Raw genomic sequence first — 17,769 nt, 5'->3', positions numbered from 1 at the left:
CCATCAATCATGATCAGTTTACTCGTAACTTCACTACCATAATTCTTTTCCACCACTCGTCCATTTTTCATTAAAAAATGAATTTCATGAGATAAAGTTAATTGACAAGTGAAGTAAAATCTAAAAATGTAGTATTTACCTTGAATAACATGATAATAATCTATTAAATTACTTAATGCGAGTACCACACAAAGGGCTCGTTTGACACGCCGTATTAGGCATGATAGTATAAACTTATACAATACATTATGAATTTATCCATTGTTTGGTGATGATATTGTATTGTATAAGCTTATCCATCAAAGTCCCCTTATACGTTAAAATGACGTATTATTTAATCCATCATGTGAGTGATGGATAAAGCATGATAAGATTGTGACGTATAAGTCAGCATCACCACCACCCTCCATTGCTGCCAACTTACACCGCCATTGCCACCACCACCTGGTCGCCACCACCGCCGCCGCCACCACTACCTCACTGCCACCACTGATGTTGTCGCCACCGCCGCCACCACCGCCCTACCGCCACCACCGACACCACAACCTTATCGCCACCACCACTCTATTGTCACCACCGACACCACAACCAACACCCTATCGCCACCACCACCACCATTGCCTCCACCCTCCACCGTCGCCACCACCATACTAAGCTGCCACCGCCTTACCACCACCACCCTATCGTCGCCAACACTACAACCACCATCACTGCCACCACCGCCCCACCGCCACCACCTGTGTTGCCGCCACTACCACCACCGCCTACCGCCACCACAACTACCACCTTATCGCCACCACCACCATAATCGTCGTCACCACTCTATTACCACCACCGACACCACAACCACCACCCTATCGCCACCACCACCACCATTGCCTCCACCCTCCACCGTAGCCGCCACCCTAGCGCAGCCGCCACCGCCCTATCATCGCCACCACCACAACCACCATCGCTGCCACCACCACCACCAACCTATCTCCACTGTCACCACTAGGGGTGTTCGCGGATTGGATTGGATCGATTTTGAGGAGAAAAATCATCCGATCCGATCTCATCGGTTTTATAATTTTGTCATCCAATGGATTTTTTACTAAATTCAAATTCGAACCAATCTGATCCAATCTATAGCGGTTTGGATTAGATTGAATTGTTCGGTTTTTGTTTCACTTTTTTATACTTTGAAATTGTGTTGTATAAATTTTAAAAATATATAATATATGATAAATACAATGATACATAATTTATAACATTAATATAACATTCATAAATTATAACATAGTCAACATATTTTAAAATTATGATTATAATTGTTTACTTTGATGCATGTATATAGTAAACTTTGATGCACGTGTGATATAATCAATATATATACAATAAATATGTACTATGTAAGTGTAAATGAAATGATATATGTATAACTAAAAGTATACATATTTGTGAATGTTCGGTTTGGAAATCAAATCCGAAATCCGATCTGATCCAATAAATAATTCCGGTTTTTTCAATTTTCAGTCCGTTCGGTTTTCGGTTTGATTTGATTTCGGTTTTTTTGGATCGGTTTGTCGGTTTTGTTTGGATTGGTTCGGTTATGAACACCCCTAGTCACCACCACCACCACCTACACCAACCTGCCACCATTGCCACCACCACCACCAACCTACCACCACTTTCATCACCATTGCCACCACCGTTATAATCACCTCCATATTTGATTTTTATTACATATCATTATTCAATACTTCATTAAACAAAAAATTACATTAATTTAAACGATATGGTAAATTATACAGAGTATGACCAAACGCTGGATAGTATAAGAAAGTTATCAGAGCTTATACTATCAGGTCTAATACTATCAGGTTTTATACTATCAGGCCTTATACTATACGTCGCACGAAACGGGCACCAAAAAAAATATGTGTACTAGAGAATTTACCTTTTCTTTTGTTTTTTTTTATATAAAAAGGAAGAGTCCACCGGCCGTCAACTGGGGTCCCACAATTTCAGACAGCCATCTTATTACATGATGGTGCTGAACGACTAACCGCTAATAGTTAACCGAATAAAGTACACGTGTCCGCACCATGCTTGGTTGGTTTCATTCTACTTTATGGCTTCTTAATTTTTTATTCGGAAAATAAATACCAGTAATAAATATAGCCATACAAAACAAACCTGCTTACGACTCCTCCCTCCCAAAGTCTTAACTCCAAACCCACTTTCCTTTTCAATTCTTGTTGTCTTCTCCATAATCTTCTTCCATGTGGACTCCACACCTTTCAAAACCGGATTTGGATCCTCTCCATCCAACTTCTCTCCATCTCCTCTTCATTCAAAATCTGAGCCATCGATTTTAAATTTTAAAGGTGAGGATTAATTCATGTTTTCTCTCTCTTCTTAAATTGATCCAAGCCTTTAAAGTTTAAATTTCAAAATTAATGACTCAGATTTGGATGGAGAGAGGATGGAGGGAACATAGATGGAGAAGATCCAAACCCTTATTTTTCTTTTTTATGCAACTTCAAACTATCCCTCAATTTACTGGAATTTTAAAATACCAAGATAAAATTATAAAAAATATATCCACCGAAGAAAATAAAGAAAGATCTGTTCAGTGATTCGTTCATATATTCCAGAGATATCTATCTTCTGCAAGCACTTTGCCATTATCAACACATTTTTATTTGTTCTCTTCATATCTCATCTATCTTACCTAATCCAAGTGTATAAACAAATGAAAAAACTATTCACTCTTTTTCTGCAAGCGTTTGTGTGGACTCATTTGCGGGATTGAGTTTGCTTCTTCTAGCCGATGCCTTAGGCATCTCCTCTTTGAGGCCTTAGTTCGGGTTCCTTACCGTTTTTTCTTTTTCTTTATGAGTTGTACCAAAAAAAAAAGTTTTAAATTGCATAATAAAGTCATATGTAATTGCGTAATTGTGTTCGTGTCGACTCACTCAACCATTGATTTAACCCCCTACAAGTAGTTTGTGTGGACTCATTCTATAAAAGTTTTAATACAACCCACAATGGCAATATTAAATCGACTTTTTTACCTTGCTGGTATAAATTTAAAATTTATTTACCAATCTGGTGCAACTTTTAAAATATTTACACAACTAGTGTAAATCGCCACTAGCATCGGCGATATATATATATATATATATTTTTCATATTTTAAAGAAATCGCCAACAGTTATGGCGATATATATATTTTTCTAGTATCGCTATCGTCATTGGCGTTAACCAAATATAAAACTTTTAAGTATCGCCACTCACATTGGCGATTTTGATCCAGTGAAGCTAGGAAATCCATAAACAGACCAGTTGCTCAAGAAGTACGTGACAATCTTATTTACAATTACAGTCCCACTTATTGCGGGAAGGCTGGGAAAGGATATGATGAAGTTTATATATTTGCATCAGTCTAAATGCTGGAGAAATCAGCCAATAATAATAACATACATGCATGTATGATGCTTATTATGATGTAACGCGATACTCAAAAAAATCAAAATCGCCAATGTGAGTGGCGATACTTAAAAGTTTTATATTTGGTTAACGCCAATGACGATGGCGATACTAGAAAAATATATATATCGCCATAACTGTTGGCGATTTTTTTAAAACATGAAAAATATATATATATCGCCGATGCTAGTGGCGATTTACACTAGTTGTGTAAATATTTTAAAAGTTGTACTATATTGGTAAATAAATTTTAAATTTATACCAGCTAGGTAAAAAAAGTCTATTAAATCACGTCAAAGAGGAAACTGTTTATTTTGATGACTCTTACTCTTAGTGTTGATTAAATATCTTCCTAGCTAATCTAAACTTGAAACCCAAATTTAAAGTCAGTACCCCAGTTACAAAGACGACAAGAACATTCTTAGCAGTAAGGGCCCCAAAGACACACAAAAATCACCAATCAATCATCAAATTCACAGTTGAAAAACAAACCAAAAAAACGGGATTGCATTAAGTCCAAAAAAACACGCAAAACTTGGAAACGTATCATTTTTATACCACAAACTTTACAAGGATGCTTCTCCGTTACGAAGATATTTACAAAACTCTCACGTTTTAATAACCACATCACTGTTTTTGACACGCACGGGTGGTGGATGATGAGTGCTCAGCGCACCACATGGGGAATGATTGATTGCCCACAATTCATGCCACCACTTCCGCCGCCGTACGTGCAGCGGCGCTCCCAGATCTCGGTTGCCGCAGCAGCTCAATCAGTTTCTCCGCCTGTTCGCATGTAACCAAACAATCAACCACCAAAACCGGAAAGAAAATTAAAAAATTAAAAAACATGAAACAAGTAAAACATGGAGCACTATGCATCACATTAGCTAATGTGAAGCGAAGCGCTTGTGGTAAGGTTGAATACAATTCTTTGACTTATTTATAAAAAAAACACCGTACCACGTCAGCAAAGCGAGTGGTGGTGGAAAGTTCAAACCGAATAATGGTTGTACCTTTTGCTTGGCGCGATTGGTGCCGTTCTGAGTCAGAGCCACCAAAGGAGGAATCGCACCTTCGCGAGCCACCATGGTTCGATAGGTCACGTTTTCCTCGCATAGCTGTAACAGAATAACCACCGCTATCTCCTTCTGTCTCTGAGACCCAACCTCCACGATCTCCACCACCACCGGAACGCCGCCTTCCTCCACCAGCGCCGCCTTCGCCTCCGCCACCGACACCAGCACGCTCACCACGTACGCTGACTTATCCACCATGTTTGACTCAAAGTCCGCCATCAGCTCCACCAGAACCTTCATGATCCCCGCCTTCACCGCCCTGATCTTGTTCTCCCTCACCGAGCAGAGCGAGTACAGCGCCGTCGACGCGTCCTTCTTCCCGCGGATACCGCCGGTTTGCAGGAGGCTCACCAGTAGCGGAATGGCGCCGGACCTCCCAATCGCCGCCTTGCTCTCCTCCGCCTGTGAGAGGCGGAGCAACGCGCACGCCGCGTTCTCCTTCGCCGTCGGCGTCCCTGCTTTCAACGCTCTCACCAGAGGCTTAATCGCTCCGGAGGAAGCTATCAACTCCTTGTTCTCGTCGCAGAGGGAGAGGTTGAGAATCGCGGTGACGCCGTATTCCTGAAGCTGGAGGTCTTGCGAGGAAATAAGCGAAATTAGCGGTTTGATTGCGCCGGCTTTGGCGATTTTGATGCGATTCTCAGGCTTGTTCTTAGCGAGTAATCGGATTTCCATGGCGGCTTGTTTCTGATCGTCGACGGAGGAGGATTGGAGATCGTCGACAAGCTGCAGGATGAGGTCATCGGAATTCTCGGAGGCGCAAGCGATGAGGAGACGGCGGCGGGTTTGGGAAGAAGCGGTGGCGAATTCGCCAGATCTGTCGCTGTTGCAGTCGCTGAAAGCGGAGGAAGATGAATCGTCGTTGATGGATAGCGCGCTGAAGCTGCGACCCATGTAAGTGTAGCTCTCGGTTCCCATAACTGTGATTCAGGATCCGATTGTGTGAGTCGGGTCTGGAATCGGGTTCGGGTCGGGGCGAGAGTGTTGAGACGATGGAATGGAATAGAACTGAGAGGAGTGGTGAGAGGAAAAATATAAGAGGGTGGGGATAACATTTTTACATGTGTAACCAAGTCCTGGTGTGTGAGGATGACACGTGCATCATGTTTTGATTTATTTTACCAAATACCAATTCCAATCCAACAAGCACGTGGGAGGGCTCTTTCTTTTAACGCGTGAGAACATTGATCGTTATTCGATGAAGTGTTTAGGCTTAATTGCACTTTTGGTCCCCCAACTATGGCCTTCCTGCGAAAATCGTCCCTAAACTTCAAAATTAGCAAAACTCGTCCCTCAACTATACACACAGTTGCACTTTTGGTCTTCCGTTAGCATTCCGTCAGAAAACTAACAGAATATTCCGTTAAAAATGAATTAAAAAATAAAGAAAAAATAAAATTGAGAAAAAATAGTATTTTAATTGAAAAAATAAAGAAGCTCACTTAAATCCGTTTCCTCTTCCTCCTCCTCTTCTGTAGATCATGGTTCTCGTTCAAAGCTTCAAAGTTTCTGGGTTTTTGGTCGGGTTTCTGGGTTACAAGCTTCGAGCTCCCCCTCTCCAGACACCATATGATAGGTTGAAGCTGTATCTGTAACAATGGTTTGAGATCTGAAAAAAAAAAAGTCTTGGATTTTCTTCTCTGGTTTTCCTTTCTCAGTTATGGTAGATCTATTGTGAGAGGGAAGAAGGGGTTTGTGGGCTCAGTTTCTGGGTGGGGTTTGGGGTGGGTTCCGGTTGGGTTTCTGGGGAGGGGTGGGGTTGGTGGAGGGAGAGGTGGTTCTGGGTTGTGGTTTGCTGGTGTGGGTTCGGTGGAGGGAGAGGTGCGAGTGAGAAAGATGAGATGAAGATATGGAGGGAGAGGTCTGCAACTCCTTCTTTTGGGTTGTGAAATGGATTTCTAATTTCATGAGGAGATGAGAAAATGGGATCTGCAAAGAGTGTTGAAGAAAAACCCAAAACCCCTTTCTCTCCAGCAATCCGCTCCAATTCAATTTCAGTATGGAGAGTTTGTGTTGATGGTTGAGGGAGGTAGTGGTGAAGAGGAATGAAAGGAGAAGGGAGGGGAGGATGAGGGATTGAGGTTGATGAAGATGGAGAAAGTGAGGAATGAGGAGGGGGAGGATGAGTGGTGGTTATATTGAGGAAGATGAAGAAATTTGGTGACTGGATTGTGAATTGTGACGGATTATCTCCGTCACTAGTCCCAATCTGTTAGATTTCTGACGGAATGCTAACGGAAGACCAAAAGTGCAACTGTGTGTATAGTTGAGGGACGAGTTTTGCTAATTTTGAAGTTTAGGGACGATTTTCGCAGGAAGGCCATAGTTGGGGGACCAAAAGTGCAATTAAGCCAAGTGTTTACTACTTCTTTTTATTAAGACTAATGGCATGTGTGTAGGATAGTAGTAATAAAGTTGATTGTAAGAATCCTTTAATCTAATCTCACTATTTTGAATAATCATGTTTATCAGATTGAATTGACCCGACGAGATTGAACAACCAAACCAAACAAATTAAGTTAGTTTGAATTTTTCATTGTCCGATCTAAACCAAATCAAACTAATATTAAATCGAAGATGATTGGATCGATTCATGGTTTAAAGATTTGAAAATGGATGGACTAAACTGAACATGTGTAATTATTAATAAAAAAATTAGTAGCCAAACACGTGAGTGATTCGTGAGCTTCATATATCATTTCACTAAGTAACCCTAGCAGCACCATCGACCATGTACATTGTTACTTACTTTCTCCTTCATTTACTTTTGTGCTCACAATCTCATTCACAAACCCTAGCAGTTGTTCCTCATATCATTTTCGTTCATCATCGGCGTCGTTTCAATCAGGCAATCATCATTGATCATCATCATCATCATTTTGTTCCTCATGGTTCAACAACATCATCGCAGATTTGCAGAGACGCCACTATAGACCTGGAAATTTCAATCGAGTTGGAATGTTGAGTCGAGTGTCGTACATGTATTGTTCAACCCAAAGTTTAAAGAAGATTTAAGATTGAAGTTAATTAAATCAGTTTTTGACTTCAAGGTTGAAAGTATACGAATATTTTTTGAGCTTAAAGAGATCCATCCTTCGACAAGACTAAACGCATGTAGAGTTCTAGACAAATATGTTGTTTATTTATTTGTTAGATGGTAGTTATGACTCTAGCCTATATATATATATAAATTTTTTATGTTGTATTTAGGGTTCACAATATAAAGTACCCTAGTGTTGAGTTGGGAAACCAAATGAGAGTAGAGCTGTCAATACGGGTCAGCCCGTACGGGATGGGTTGAAAATGAGTTGGATTATGTCAACTCGATGTTTTGACGAGCCCGAAAAATATGAACCCAACCCGGCTCGCTATGAGCTCGCAGGTTGGCAGGCTGTCTTGCAGGTTGAGTGAAATAAGTATTTAAAATTTGGAAAGTGGCGAAATTAGATTAGAAAGTGTTTAAAATTTTATAAAAAAATACTTACAGAAGTTTGTATGAACTCATAAGTAAGAGGTTTATCAACGCAATTATTTTTTTTTCACATTTTTTTATAAGCTTGTTACATTTGTAATATAGTAAAAAAAATTAATTTACAGGATTTATCAACATAATTATATTATTGCCAGATTTGAAATGAGATAAGTAATAGTTAGAATAACAATATATAAAACACAAAAATTATTCTCAAATTAAAGAAATGAAAATTTCCATTTTTCTATCTAATAATAATAATTCATAAAACTAACCTTGAATTAAGACAAAACAAAATCATTTTTTAATGAAAAATCGCTTTATCCGCAGGCTGACCCGCCAACTCGGAGATTAAACGAGTCGGGTTGTATTAACCCAAATTCTTTTCAAGCTGAAATTTTACTATTCCAACCGAGCTCCTTTAGCCAACTTATCGAGCTGACCCGTGGATTGTAACCAATATTCAGAGCTCCTTTCACCATTTTCTCTCTCTCTTAAGGGAGTCCCTCTTCTAAAGTTCATAGTGATGCTATAAGTACAACGTATGACTTAAGAAAATGTACTCTCTCATCTCATGACATATATTATTTTTGCCATTTGTCAAACATGCAGTGGTTATAAATAGGCTAATGTTAAACATCTATAGCAACAAGCTCTCGTAGCTCAGTTGGTTAGAGCACCCGTTTAGTAAGCGGGAGGTCTTGAGTTCAACTCTCAACGAGAGCAAAACAATTGTAATTTTTTTATCCATTTTTTAGTCAAATGAAATCCATAGAGAAAGGGTTTACATAAACCCACTCCCCCACCCTCGTTGGTTTCTTCTTCTCTTCTCTGTGTCCGCAGCCAAAAATGACACCCAAAGGCAAAGGAGGACCTGTACCCTTCTCCGATATCGTCAAGCGAGAAAGAGGTAACTCACTCACTCTCTCTCCCATTTTCTCTCTTCAATTCGATTCGATTATTGTGGTGTTTTTGCAGACATTCTCAACAAAGATTACAACTCCGATCATAGTTTAACCATCTCTTCCTCCACCACCTCTGGTCTCGTGCGTTCCCTTCCTTTTCCGATTGAGTGTTTAGGTTTATTTATTTGCAGCTTGTGATTTCATTCCTTGTTTTGTTTCAGAACTTGAGCTCAACGTTGGTGAAGAGTAGAGGACTCTCCTCCGGGGCTGTGGCTGCGGCGTTTAAGCACAACAACAAGACACTTCATTTCAAACTTGACACTGATTCAACTGTATGTGTACTGTATCTATCTAACCTCTCTTTCTCTAGCCAAAGGGGAGGGTTTTAGTACCCTTAAGACTATTCTGTCAAATATTATGACTAGATTGCAAATTACAATAGTTTCTTATGGAATATGACATGGTGCATCAAGGGAAAAACTATTCAATTCACAAGAGTACAGAACCCCCTCTACTATAAGCGCCCACCGGAGAAAAATCCCACATTTTATTGTTTAACCTGGTAGTAATGCATTGCATATCTGTTCTTCAGGTGCTGACCACATTTACTATAGCCAATGTTGTGCCTTCAACAAAAACCGTTGCTTCTATACGACTACCTTATTATGACTCCGGCAAGGTACAGATTTTTGGGATGTAAGATTGGACAGAAATATAGTAGGATTTTAGATTGTTGAGGATTGTATTTTTTTTTTTATGCAGATTGCGGTTCAGTATCTTCATCATCATGTGGCTTTAACTGGTGCTGTTGGTTTGAACCGATCCCCTGATGTCGATTTTTCTGCGACTATTGGCACTCCCAGCATTGCTTTTGGAGCTGAAACCAGCTACTCCACAAGTGCTGGCAAGTTTACAAAGTACAATGCTGGCTTATGCTTCCAAATGCCAAGTTCCAATGCTTCAGTTATTCTGTAAGTAATTGAGGTATTTTTAGCTGTCAAATGTTAAATGGGCTTATGGAATGCATATTTGCAAAGCCACACACTGATCATATTTTTTTTGGAACAAATCCCATCGTTTTACTAGAAAGTTTTTTCTGTAAACAGTTTTAGATGCTTTTTTGTGAATGTGTGTTTTGACATCTAGTCTTGAAGTTATTGAATAACTGTTACTTGTATTGATTGTGTTGAGAGTTAGATACACATTCTACACTTTCTCAGGAGATAAATTAGCGTGCAGTGTTGATACAGCAAATATATGTTTGGTATATAAGCATTTCCTTTTCATTTATGCAGAGCTGATAAGGGAGACTCTATGAAGGTGTCGTACTTGCGGGAGCTAGAAAGATTGAATGGGGGAGCTATTGTGGGAGAGATTAGCAGAGGATTCTCTAAAAATGACAACACGTTAACAGTTGGATGTTCATATGTGGTTGATTCTCAGACAGTTGTGAAGGCAAAGCTGAACAACCATGGCAATCTTGGGGCCTTGTTGCAGCATGAACTTACACACAAGTCATTCTTGACAATCTCTGGCGCCTTTGAAACAAAGGCTTTGGAAAAGAATCCCAAGTTTGGTTTCTCACTCTTGCTCAAGCCTTAACAGATATATAAATAGGGACAATATATTGAGTTATACTACCACATATCTTTCAGTTGAGTTGAGTGAAAGGAAGAAAGTATAGGAAATTGATATAGATTGTTGATGTCTTAATTTTTTGTTCCTATTATCTTCAAATGTTTGATTGCACGTCCTGGATTAGGATGGAATTGTCATTGGCAATGACTTAATTTTGTGTACCTATTTCTTGTTGGAGGAAGAAATTTAATCAATTATTTATTTTGAACTTCTGAGCATTGTCTGAGCTTTATGAATTGTGTCTTTAGCATATTGGCATTTCCATATGTTTCATACTTCATACACACTTGATATATTTGGATGTTAACACTTTGCAAGCTTCTTCAAGAGGGTTGTTGTACGGATTTAAGTTGTGTGAACACATTGACCCTATCGCATTGCTGTGATATGATTAGGCTATTGCCAAATGCCATGGTCAATTCTTGTTGTTTACTTGTTGAGTGCTCCACAGTCTTAGGGGATGTTCTCAGGTATGTTTCACATTCACAATCATTTATTATGTGTGTGAAATCATACTGCTGATGTCTATAAGAATAAATAAATAACTGCTAGCAAATAAACATTGAAATACTGTTTAGTATGTTGTAAGTGAACATGGAGGTTATATAGCAGGTTTCATTAATAATTGTACAAGTATGTTGATGCATTGTACGCTTACATCCCATCATAACATGTACATATTTTTATTTTAATTAAATTGAAAGTTTATTTTTGATGTGACGACCTATTATAAGATGTCTATATAAAGAGATTTTATGGTGAAAGTGTATATATGTTAAATGGCTAAATCGCACTTTTGGTCCCCCACGAATGCTATATGTGCCATTGGGGTCCCTAAACTTCAAAAATCTCATTATCTCATTATGCATCCCCAACGTTAACCTCTGTTAATACTTTTGGTCCCCGAACAACATTCCGTCAAAAAACTAACGGTTTTGGCTTTTGGGGACCAAAAATGCAATTAAACAAAAAAAAATCCAGAAAACCCTTGATCTTCATATTCTTCCTTTATCATCTTCATCATCTTCAAACCCAGAAAAATTATTTTTCCCCAATCTTCATCAACACACATCAAGTAATTAATGTGATATAATAAAGAAAAAAAGAAAAGAAAATTATAATAGGACTAGATTAGAAGGGAAAAAAAGTGATAAAACCCATAGAATCAAGCCTGGGTTGTGGATCATATGTTATGTGCATCCCTTCGAAGAACATATTGCTGGTGTATAATTGTTATGTTTGAAAATCTAATTAGCTAAATCAAGCTACACAGCTGAGCTGACAACCCAACCACAAGATCAATTCCATTCACATAGAGAGAGAGAGAATGCAATACAAACATACATGAAACACTACTGCAGAAATACAAAAGACATGATGCAGAGATTCAAGTCATAATTTTGATTCAAGCCAATAAATTTATTTGTTCTTTCCGTAAAACAAAAGAATGTGGCTATACATAGGAAGAGAGAACTTTAAGAGACGAGGAATTCAGAATGTGGCTCTACAGAGGAAGAGTAATGAGGCAAAGAGAGCTTTAAGAGACGAGGAATTCAGAGTGTGAGTGCGGGTGAGTGAAATTGTTTCCCCAATTTTCATCAACACACATCAACCGCCTCTGCTAGAAATTGATCACCACATCTCCTCTCCATTCCATGGCCACACCGCTGCCACATCGTTTCCATCGCACCACCATCTCCTTCCCTCAACCAGAACCAACGTCGCAACCACCGCAGATCTGGGAGAAAAACACACATGGAAGAAATTGGAAAAAATGGGTATTGATTGAAAAGTTTCAATTTTTCTTCCAGCAGAGCCATGAAGTGGGTTATTTTGATTCAGTCTCAAATCAACAATCGGTGAAGATCGAGAGAGGGAGATAAGGGTTCAGGCACCCATGGCAGAGAAGGTTGGAGATTCAGCCATAGTTTCTATGTTTTCACTTCAGGGCATGAGTTTTTGGTTGATGAAGATGAAGAAAAAAAATTTCTTTTTATTTTTTAATTAAGTTTTTTTTGGCGTAATTACATATTTGTCCTCAGAACTGTTAGTTTTTTTACGGAATACTGCTCGGGGACCAAAAGTGTTAACGGAGGTTAACGTTGGGGATGCATAATGGGATTTTTGAAGTTTAGGGACCCCAATGGCACATATAGCATTCGTGAGGGACCAAAAGTGCGATTAAGCCATGTTAAATCCACATAACTAATTATTGATAAAATTAAAAAATTTTAAAAATGTTGAGGAAGAACATGGAACCTTATATTGTGTTTGTGTTGGACCAATTATCTCTTTCATAGTGTGTGCGATGTATGGTGTTTGTGTTTGACCACGTTGTTAATGATGGATTGATGTCCCAAAACGACATACAAATTTAATGAATAAAAATATAATTGTAGAAATAAATAATTTATTTAGGATTGGAATGATTTTAGTTGACTTTTATACAACCGATATATGAGGTATGGACCATGCCCAGCGTGTCTGCCAACAATCCAACAACCCGTGTCCCTCTCTAGTCTCTTCCAAGTTAATGGAGTTATGGAGGTATGGACCAAACTTGGAACTCAGCATGAGAGAGTTTAGGGACTTCCCTTTCTCACGGCCGCCACACCTATTCTCACCATCCTCTTCAATTTCTGCTAAGAATTTTCACCATCATATCATTCTCTCTCCTATATTGAAGACATAAGGATTCCAGAAACTAGTTTCCGAAATATTTTCTGATGTTCTGAAAATTAATTTTTGAGGAGAGAAACAAAGTTTGCTGGAAAACAAAGAGACTCACTATCAAGTTTAATATAGCGTACCAAACGATCATTGAATCTATTTTCGAGGAATGTAACTAAACACCCTATGCGCACGTGGGCAATCACACAAATAATAAAGGGTATCCGCCATCGGTTCAATTGAGCATAAGACAAAGAAGTCACTCATACCACACTTATTAGGAACTGCGGCAATGCCCGAAAAAAAAATATGAATAATGCGAACAAAAAAAATTACCAAAAAGGGGAAAAAATGGTATTTACAGGAATGGTGTGAATCTTAACAGCTTGGAGCTTGCGTGGCAAGGAGCTGGATACGCTTCATGCTACGCGGATTAGTGGAATAGAATTCGTGTCATATGACGCGGATCCCGTGTAAAAACTTTTGAACTGAATTCGCGTCACATGTAGCGGAATCAATCTAATCAATGTCTGCACTTACCTTCCCAAGGGAATCTGACAGGAATCTGATGCTTTTGAATCCGCATAACCTGGGGGAGATCACTGGCAATAAATACGCCTTAGATGAACCGTTTCCTCGTCTGGGTGAATGCGCCCCACATGAACCGGATCCTTGTCTGGGGGAATATGATGGGATGTTGGAGACAGGGTGACGACATCAATACGGGTAAGGTGAAGCGGATTCACGAGAAGCATTAAATGCGGTTCATGTGAGGCGGATTCAACAAAATTGGAGTTAATAAAATAATGCTGCAAACTCATGAAGCTCACACTCTAAAAACCAAACTTACATTCGAAAAAAGAGCTTCTTCAGCTCATTCTGAAATCTTGAAGATGAATCAAGTAATTGCTTGTGTGTGTTACAATGGTAGAGCTTACGAGGGCAATGAAGGTATGGTGTTTGAAGGCCCGAAGAAGATGATGCATCTGAAACGCAGCATCACATTCATTAACTTGAAGAAGAAAATGCATGAGAAATTGAAGCTCCGAAGTAATCAAGCTATTTCGTCGGTGGCATTTAGGTATTTGTCGTCATCTAATCCAATTCAATATACAGGTCTTCAGATAGTGGATACTAATGATGTGGCGGTCATGATGGACGTATTTACGCAACAATATGCCCAGCCGTCAGTGGTGACCATGTTGGAGCTTTATGTTCAAATTGATGAGGCCGGAAGTTCATCAACCGGTTTCAACGAATCCTACAAGCACTCATCCGACGTTGACAGACGAAGGCGTCACACAAATGGAGATTCACGAAGATGAACCAGATAACGTTCATTTGGGTCCCACCGTTAATTTGGATGATGATGATGATGTCCACCACCACCTTGTTGACAATCCTGACATCATATATTCAGAACCAGAGGGAAGTGAAGATGAAAACACGTTTCAAGCTGCCGACGGAGACTCATCGGACTCAGACCACTCAGACCAAGAAGGTGGACAACAGGCGGCTCCTGACCCCCCTGTTAATTCTCAAGTGCATGGTTTGTTCAACCAACTTATCTTATAATTACTGAATTGACCTACTTGTGCATGTACTGATTTTATTTTTATGTTCAGCTGTCCCAAACACCACACCATTTTGGAATTCTGCTCCACACTACTCATATATCAATTGGGATCACCCAGATCAGGAGACAGATTTTTTCCCGGTACTGATGTGGGTGGCTCGTGGGAGTTAGGTGATGATTTGTATGTTGGTTTACGTTTTGAGGGCAAGGCAGATGCCAAGATGGCCGTAAAGTACTATTGTTTCAAACGCCATCAAACCTATAAGATTCTCGAATCCAAACTAACTTACTTTACTACCTACTGTCCCAATACTGAGGATGGATGCCTTTGGAGGGTAAGGGCACGCTTAGATAAAAATATTGATAAGTGGGTAATATCTAGATGGGTCGGCCCTCATACGTGCGTCAATCCGATGAAATCGCAGGACCACACCAAGATGACTTCTGACGTCATGTGCTCTTACATACTAGGTATGATTGTTGACATGTATATAATCTCATTCCTCTTAAAATGAATATTAACATATAACATATAATATCGTTAATATGTTGCAGGCATGGTAGCTGGTCAGCCATCTATCCCTATTGCGGCCATACAGGAGAGAATCAGTGGGGAACTTAACTACCAAGTGTCATACATGAAAGCATGGTTAGTGAAGCAAAGGGCACTTGCTCAGGTGTTTGGCAATTGGGAAAATTCTTACAACGAGCTCCCGAGATGGCTTGGTTATATGAGTTCATTTTCCTCAGGATCCCACTACTACATTTACACAGATGATTATGTCGGTGCGGATGGTCTTGTTGATGGTAGTCTTCGCAAATTCCGTCGGGTGTTCTGGACTTTCAAACAGTGTTGTGAAGCTTTCAACTATTGTAAGCCGATGATCCAGATAGATGACACTTTTTTGTATGGAAGGTATAAAGGAACATTGCTGATTGCCACCACACAAGACGGAAACTCCAATATTTTGCCAATAGCTTTTGCAGTGGTGGAGGGTGAAAGTTTGAGTTCATGGTCTTGGTTTTTGCGTCTGATAAGGCAACATATTACTCAGAAACAAGGTATATGTCTGATATCAGACAGACATGCAGGCATCAAAGCCGCTGTGACAAATGCGAGAAACGGGTGGCAACCTCCAAATGCGCATCATGTGTATTGCATCCGTCACATTGCTAGCAACTTCAACCATAAGTTTAAGAATGCAAAGCTTAAACACGAGCTGGTTATGATGGGTATATTTTTCAATTCAATTACTTAAGTTCCTTTCAATAGATAAAGTGGCTTACATTGCTCAATTGTGCAGGTTACGAGCCATGTGCGTACCTTTTTCAGCAACGATTGGCCAGGTTTTGACAGACTAGCCCTGCTATCCAGGCATGGATTGAAGGAATCAGTAGGGAGAAATGGAGCCTCGCATGTGACATTGATGGTCGTAGATTCGGCCACATGACAACCAACCTTGCAGAGTCTGTTAATAAAGTGTTCAAGGGCGCTAGGAACATGCCGATCACCGCACTTGTCAAATGCACATATGCCCGTCTCGTAGATTACTTTGTTCAAAGAGGCATTGCTGCAAGAGATCAATTGGCGGCCCGACAGGTTTACTGCAACAAGGTCATGGTCGCGTTAGCCAAAAATCATGAAAAGGCATGTGCTCACATTGTGCGCACGTATAACGTGGAACGAACTAGGTTTGAAGTCGAGGAAGGATTCAACCAGCGCACGCATCGTAATGGTTACAGGTGGAGTGTTCGACTCGATCTGGGAACATGCGAGTGTGGACGTTTCCAAGCATTCAAGTATCCATGTGACCACGTGATCGCGGCATGCGCTCGACAGTCTATTAATTATTATGATTTTGTGGACCCTGTGTATAAGCTAGAGACTGTACGAGATGCGTAAAAGGCTGAGTGGTGGGCCCTTGGCAATGAATTGAACATTCCGCCAGCAGATGATGGCCCTCGACTAGTTCCAGACCCCGCCATGGTGCGTGCTAGAGGTCGTCCAAGGTCAACTCGCATCAGAAATGAGATGGACCTAAGGGAGCCTCAACCGAGTCGGAGAAATAATTCTCTCCAGCGATAATCTGTTTTACCATGTTGTTGTTGATGTCTTATCTTTGAGTCTTTGAGTGTATGCTTAATGATGTATAATAAACTTGTGTAAGAAATGAAGCATCATTTTTAATTCTCGATTTAAATGGTGATCACATCTTGAACACATTATAATAATTTGAAACAATATAACTGCATGATCATGACATACAACCTTCAAACAACGAACAATTACAAGGAGCTGCATTGAAAATAAAAAAACATAGACACATCAACGTCGGTATGGGTTGATGGAAGGGTCATAGCCCGACGCATGGTAGCCTGTGAGGGATGCCTGATTAAGATCGATGTCAAAGGCTGCTTGTGTAGCACGAATCTCAGAATCTGGCGGATGGGCATGTTGCAAGTCTGGTGAACCTCCTAGCAAATCTTGTAAGGCCCCCCACCCGCGTCGGGGGCTCGGTGGGGTCCTCCATGATGAGGGTATCGATTGACCCTCTGGTGTGAACCACGTGTCATCTTGTTGCACTTGTGGAGCCGAACCGTGGTAAGGTTGGGACTCTGGAACCTGCTCAGGTCGGTAATATTGTTGAAATGCGAATGATCCCTTCGGGATCTGAACAGACTCCATTAGAGGCACCTCAAATGAGGGAATGGTGATCCGCCCCATCTCTTGGCATAAGGCAAGGCAATGCATGGTTTGCTTCTGAAGATTTTCAACTGTGTACCTCCCTTGTCCAATAAGAGGCAGCCCATACCAGATGTGATGCAGATTCGCAGCCTACAATTGTAAAAAAATAATCTATTTCGGTAAGAATTAAGTATAAATTATATTAAAAAATTCAAAAGGTAACCATAACATTACCAATTGTCCTAATGCTGCTCCTTTGCGTGTAAGCC

General features: G+C 40.1%; 3 protein-coding genes and 1 non-coding gene across 5 annotated transcripts; 3 read left to right on the top strand and 1 right to left on the bottom strand.

Annotated features, from left to right (window-relative positions):
• Positions 1-4,009: 4,009 nt before the first annotated feature.
• Positions 4,010-6,900, bottom strand: LOC130717583 (U-box domain-containing protein 4-like). Of its 2 annotated transcripts, XM_057567862.1 has the most exons (3): positions 5,996-6,900; positions 4,491-5,900; positions 4,010-4,260 (listed from the first exon to the last, which is right to left on the bottom strand). In XM_057567862.1, exons 2-3 carry the CDS (start codon positions 5,469-5,471, stop codon positions 4,180-4,182), a joined length of 1,062 nt encoding a protein of 353 aa, XP_057423845.1. In that variant the 5' UTR covers positions 5,472-5,900; positions 5,996-6,900; the 3' UTR covers positions 4,010-4,179. The 2 variants fall into 2 exon arrangements, with proteins under 2 accessions (XP_057423845.1, XP_057423844.1); XM_057567861.1 differs by having other exon boundaries at positions 4,491-6,900.
• Positions 6,901-8,677: 1,777 nt separating this feature from the next.
• Positions 8,678-8,751, top strand: TRNAT-AGU (transfer RNA threonine (anticodon AGU)). Its single transcript has one exon. It is a non-coding gene; the product is annotated as a tRNA-Thr (tRNA).
• Positions 8,752-8,789: 38 nt separating this feature from the next.
• Positions 8,790-10,776, top strand: LOC130718043 (mitochondrial outer membrane protein porin 2-like). Its single transcript, XM_057568487.1, has 6 exons — positions 8,790-8,935; positions 9,004-9,071; positions 9,152-9,262; positions 9,523-9,609; positions 9,693-9,901; positions 10,226-10,776. The coding sequence occupies exons 1-6, from the start codon at positions 8,875-8,877 to the stop codon at positions 10,530-10,532; spliced, it is 843 nt and encodes a 280-aa protein (XP_057424470.1). The 5' UTR covers positions 8,790-8,874; the 3' UTR covers positions 10,533-10,776.
• A 3,767-nt stretch (positions 10,777-14,543) lies between these two features.
• On the top strand, positions 14,544-16,717 carry LOC130718966 (uncharacterized). Its single transcript, XM_057569619.1, has 3 exons — positions 14,544-14,787; positions 15,370-16,037; positions 16,172-16,717. Exons 1-3 carry the CDS (start codon positions 14,544-14,546, stop codon positions 16,715-16,717), a joined length of 1,458 nt encoding a protein of 485 aa, XP_057425602.1.
• The last annotated feature ends 1,052 nt before the right edge of the window (positions 16,718-17,769 follow it).

Source organism: Lotus japonicus, chromosome 5, assembly GCF_012489685.1.
Source record: "Lotus japonicus ecotype B-129 chromosome 5, LjGifu_v1.2".
In the NCBI taxonomy this organism is placed as follows: domain Eukaryota; kingdom Viridiplantae; phylum Streptophyta; class Magnoliopsida; order Fabales; family Fabaceae; genus Lotus; species Lotus japonicus.
The sequence above is the reverse complement of the archived record's forward strand: the minus strand, read 5'-3'. Positions and strand labels throughout refer to the sequence as shown.

Coding starts and splice junctions, on each gene's coding strand:
- LOC130718966 (XM_057569619.1), top strand. CDS start 14,544: ATGGAGATTCACGAAGATGAACCAGATAACGTTCATTTGGGTCCCACC. Junction 14,788..15,369: donor TGTTAATTCTCAAGTGCATG/GTTTGTTCAACC, acceptor AATATGTTGCAG/GCATGGTAGCTGGTCAGCCA. Junction 16,038..16,171: donor CAAAGCTTAAACACGAGCTG/GTTATGATGGGT, acceptor AGGTTTTGACAG/ACTAGCCCTGCTATCCAGGC.
- LOC130717583 (XM_057567861.1), bottom strand. CDS start 5,471: ATGGGAACCGAGAGCTACACTTACATGGGTCGCAGCTTCAGCGCGCTA. Junction 4,261..4,490: donor CCAATCGCGCCAAGCAAAAG/GTACAACCATTA, acceptor ACATGCGAACAG/GCGGAGAAACTGATTGAGCT.
- LOC130718043 (XM_057568487.1), top strand. CDS start 8,875: ATGACACCCAAAGGCAAAGGAGGACCTGTACCCTTCTCCGATATCGTC. Junction 8,936..9,003: donor TATCGTCAAGCGAGAAAGAG/GTAACTCACTCA, acceptor GTGTTTTTGCAG/ACATTCTCAACAAAGATTAC. Junction 9,072..9,151: donor CCTCCACCACCTCTGGTCTC/GTGCGTTCCCTT, acceptor GTTTTGTTTCAG/AACTTGAGCTCAACGTTGGT.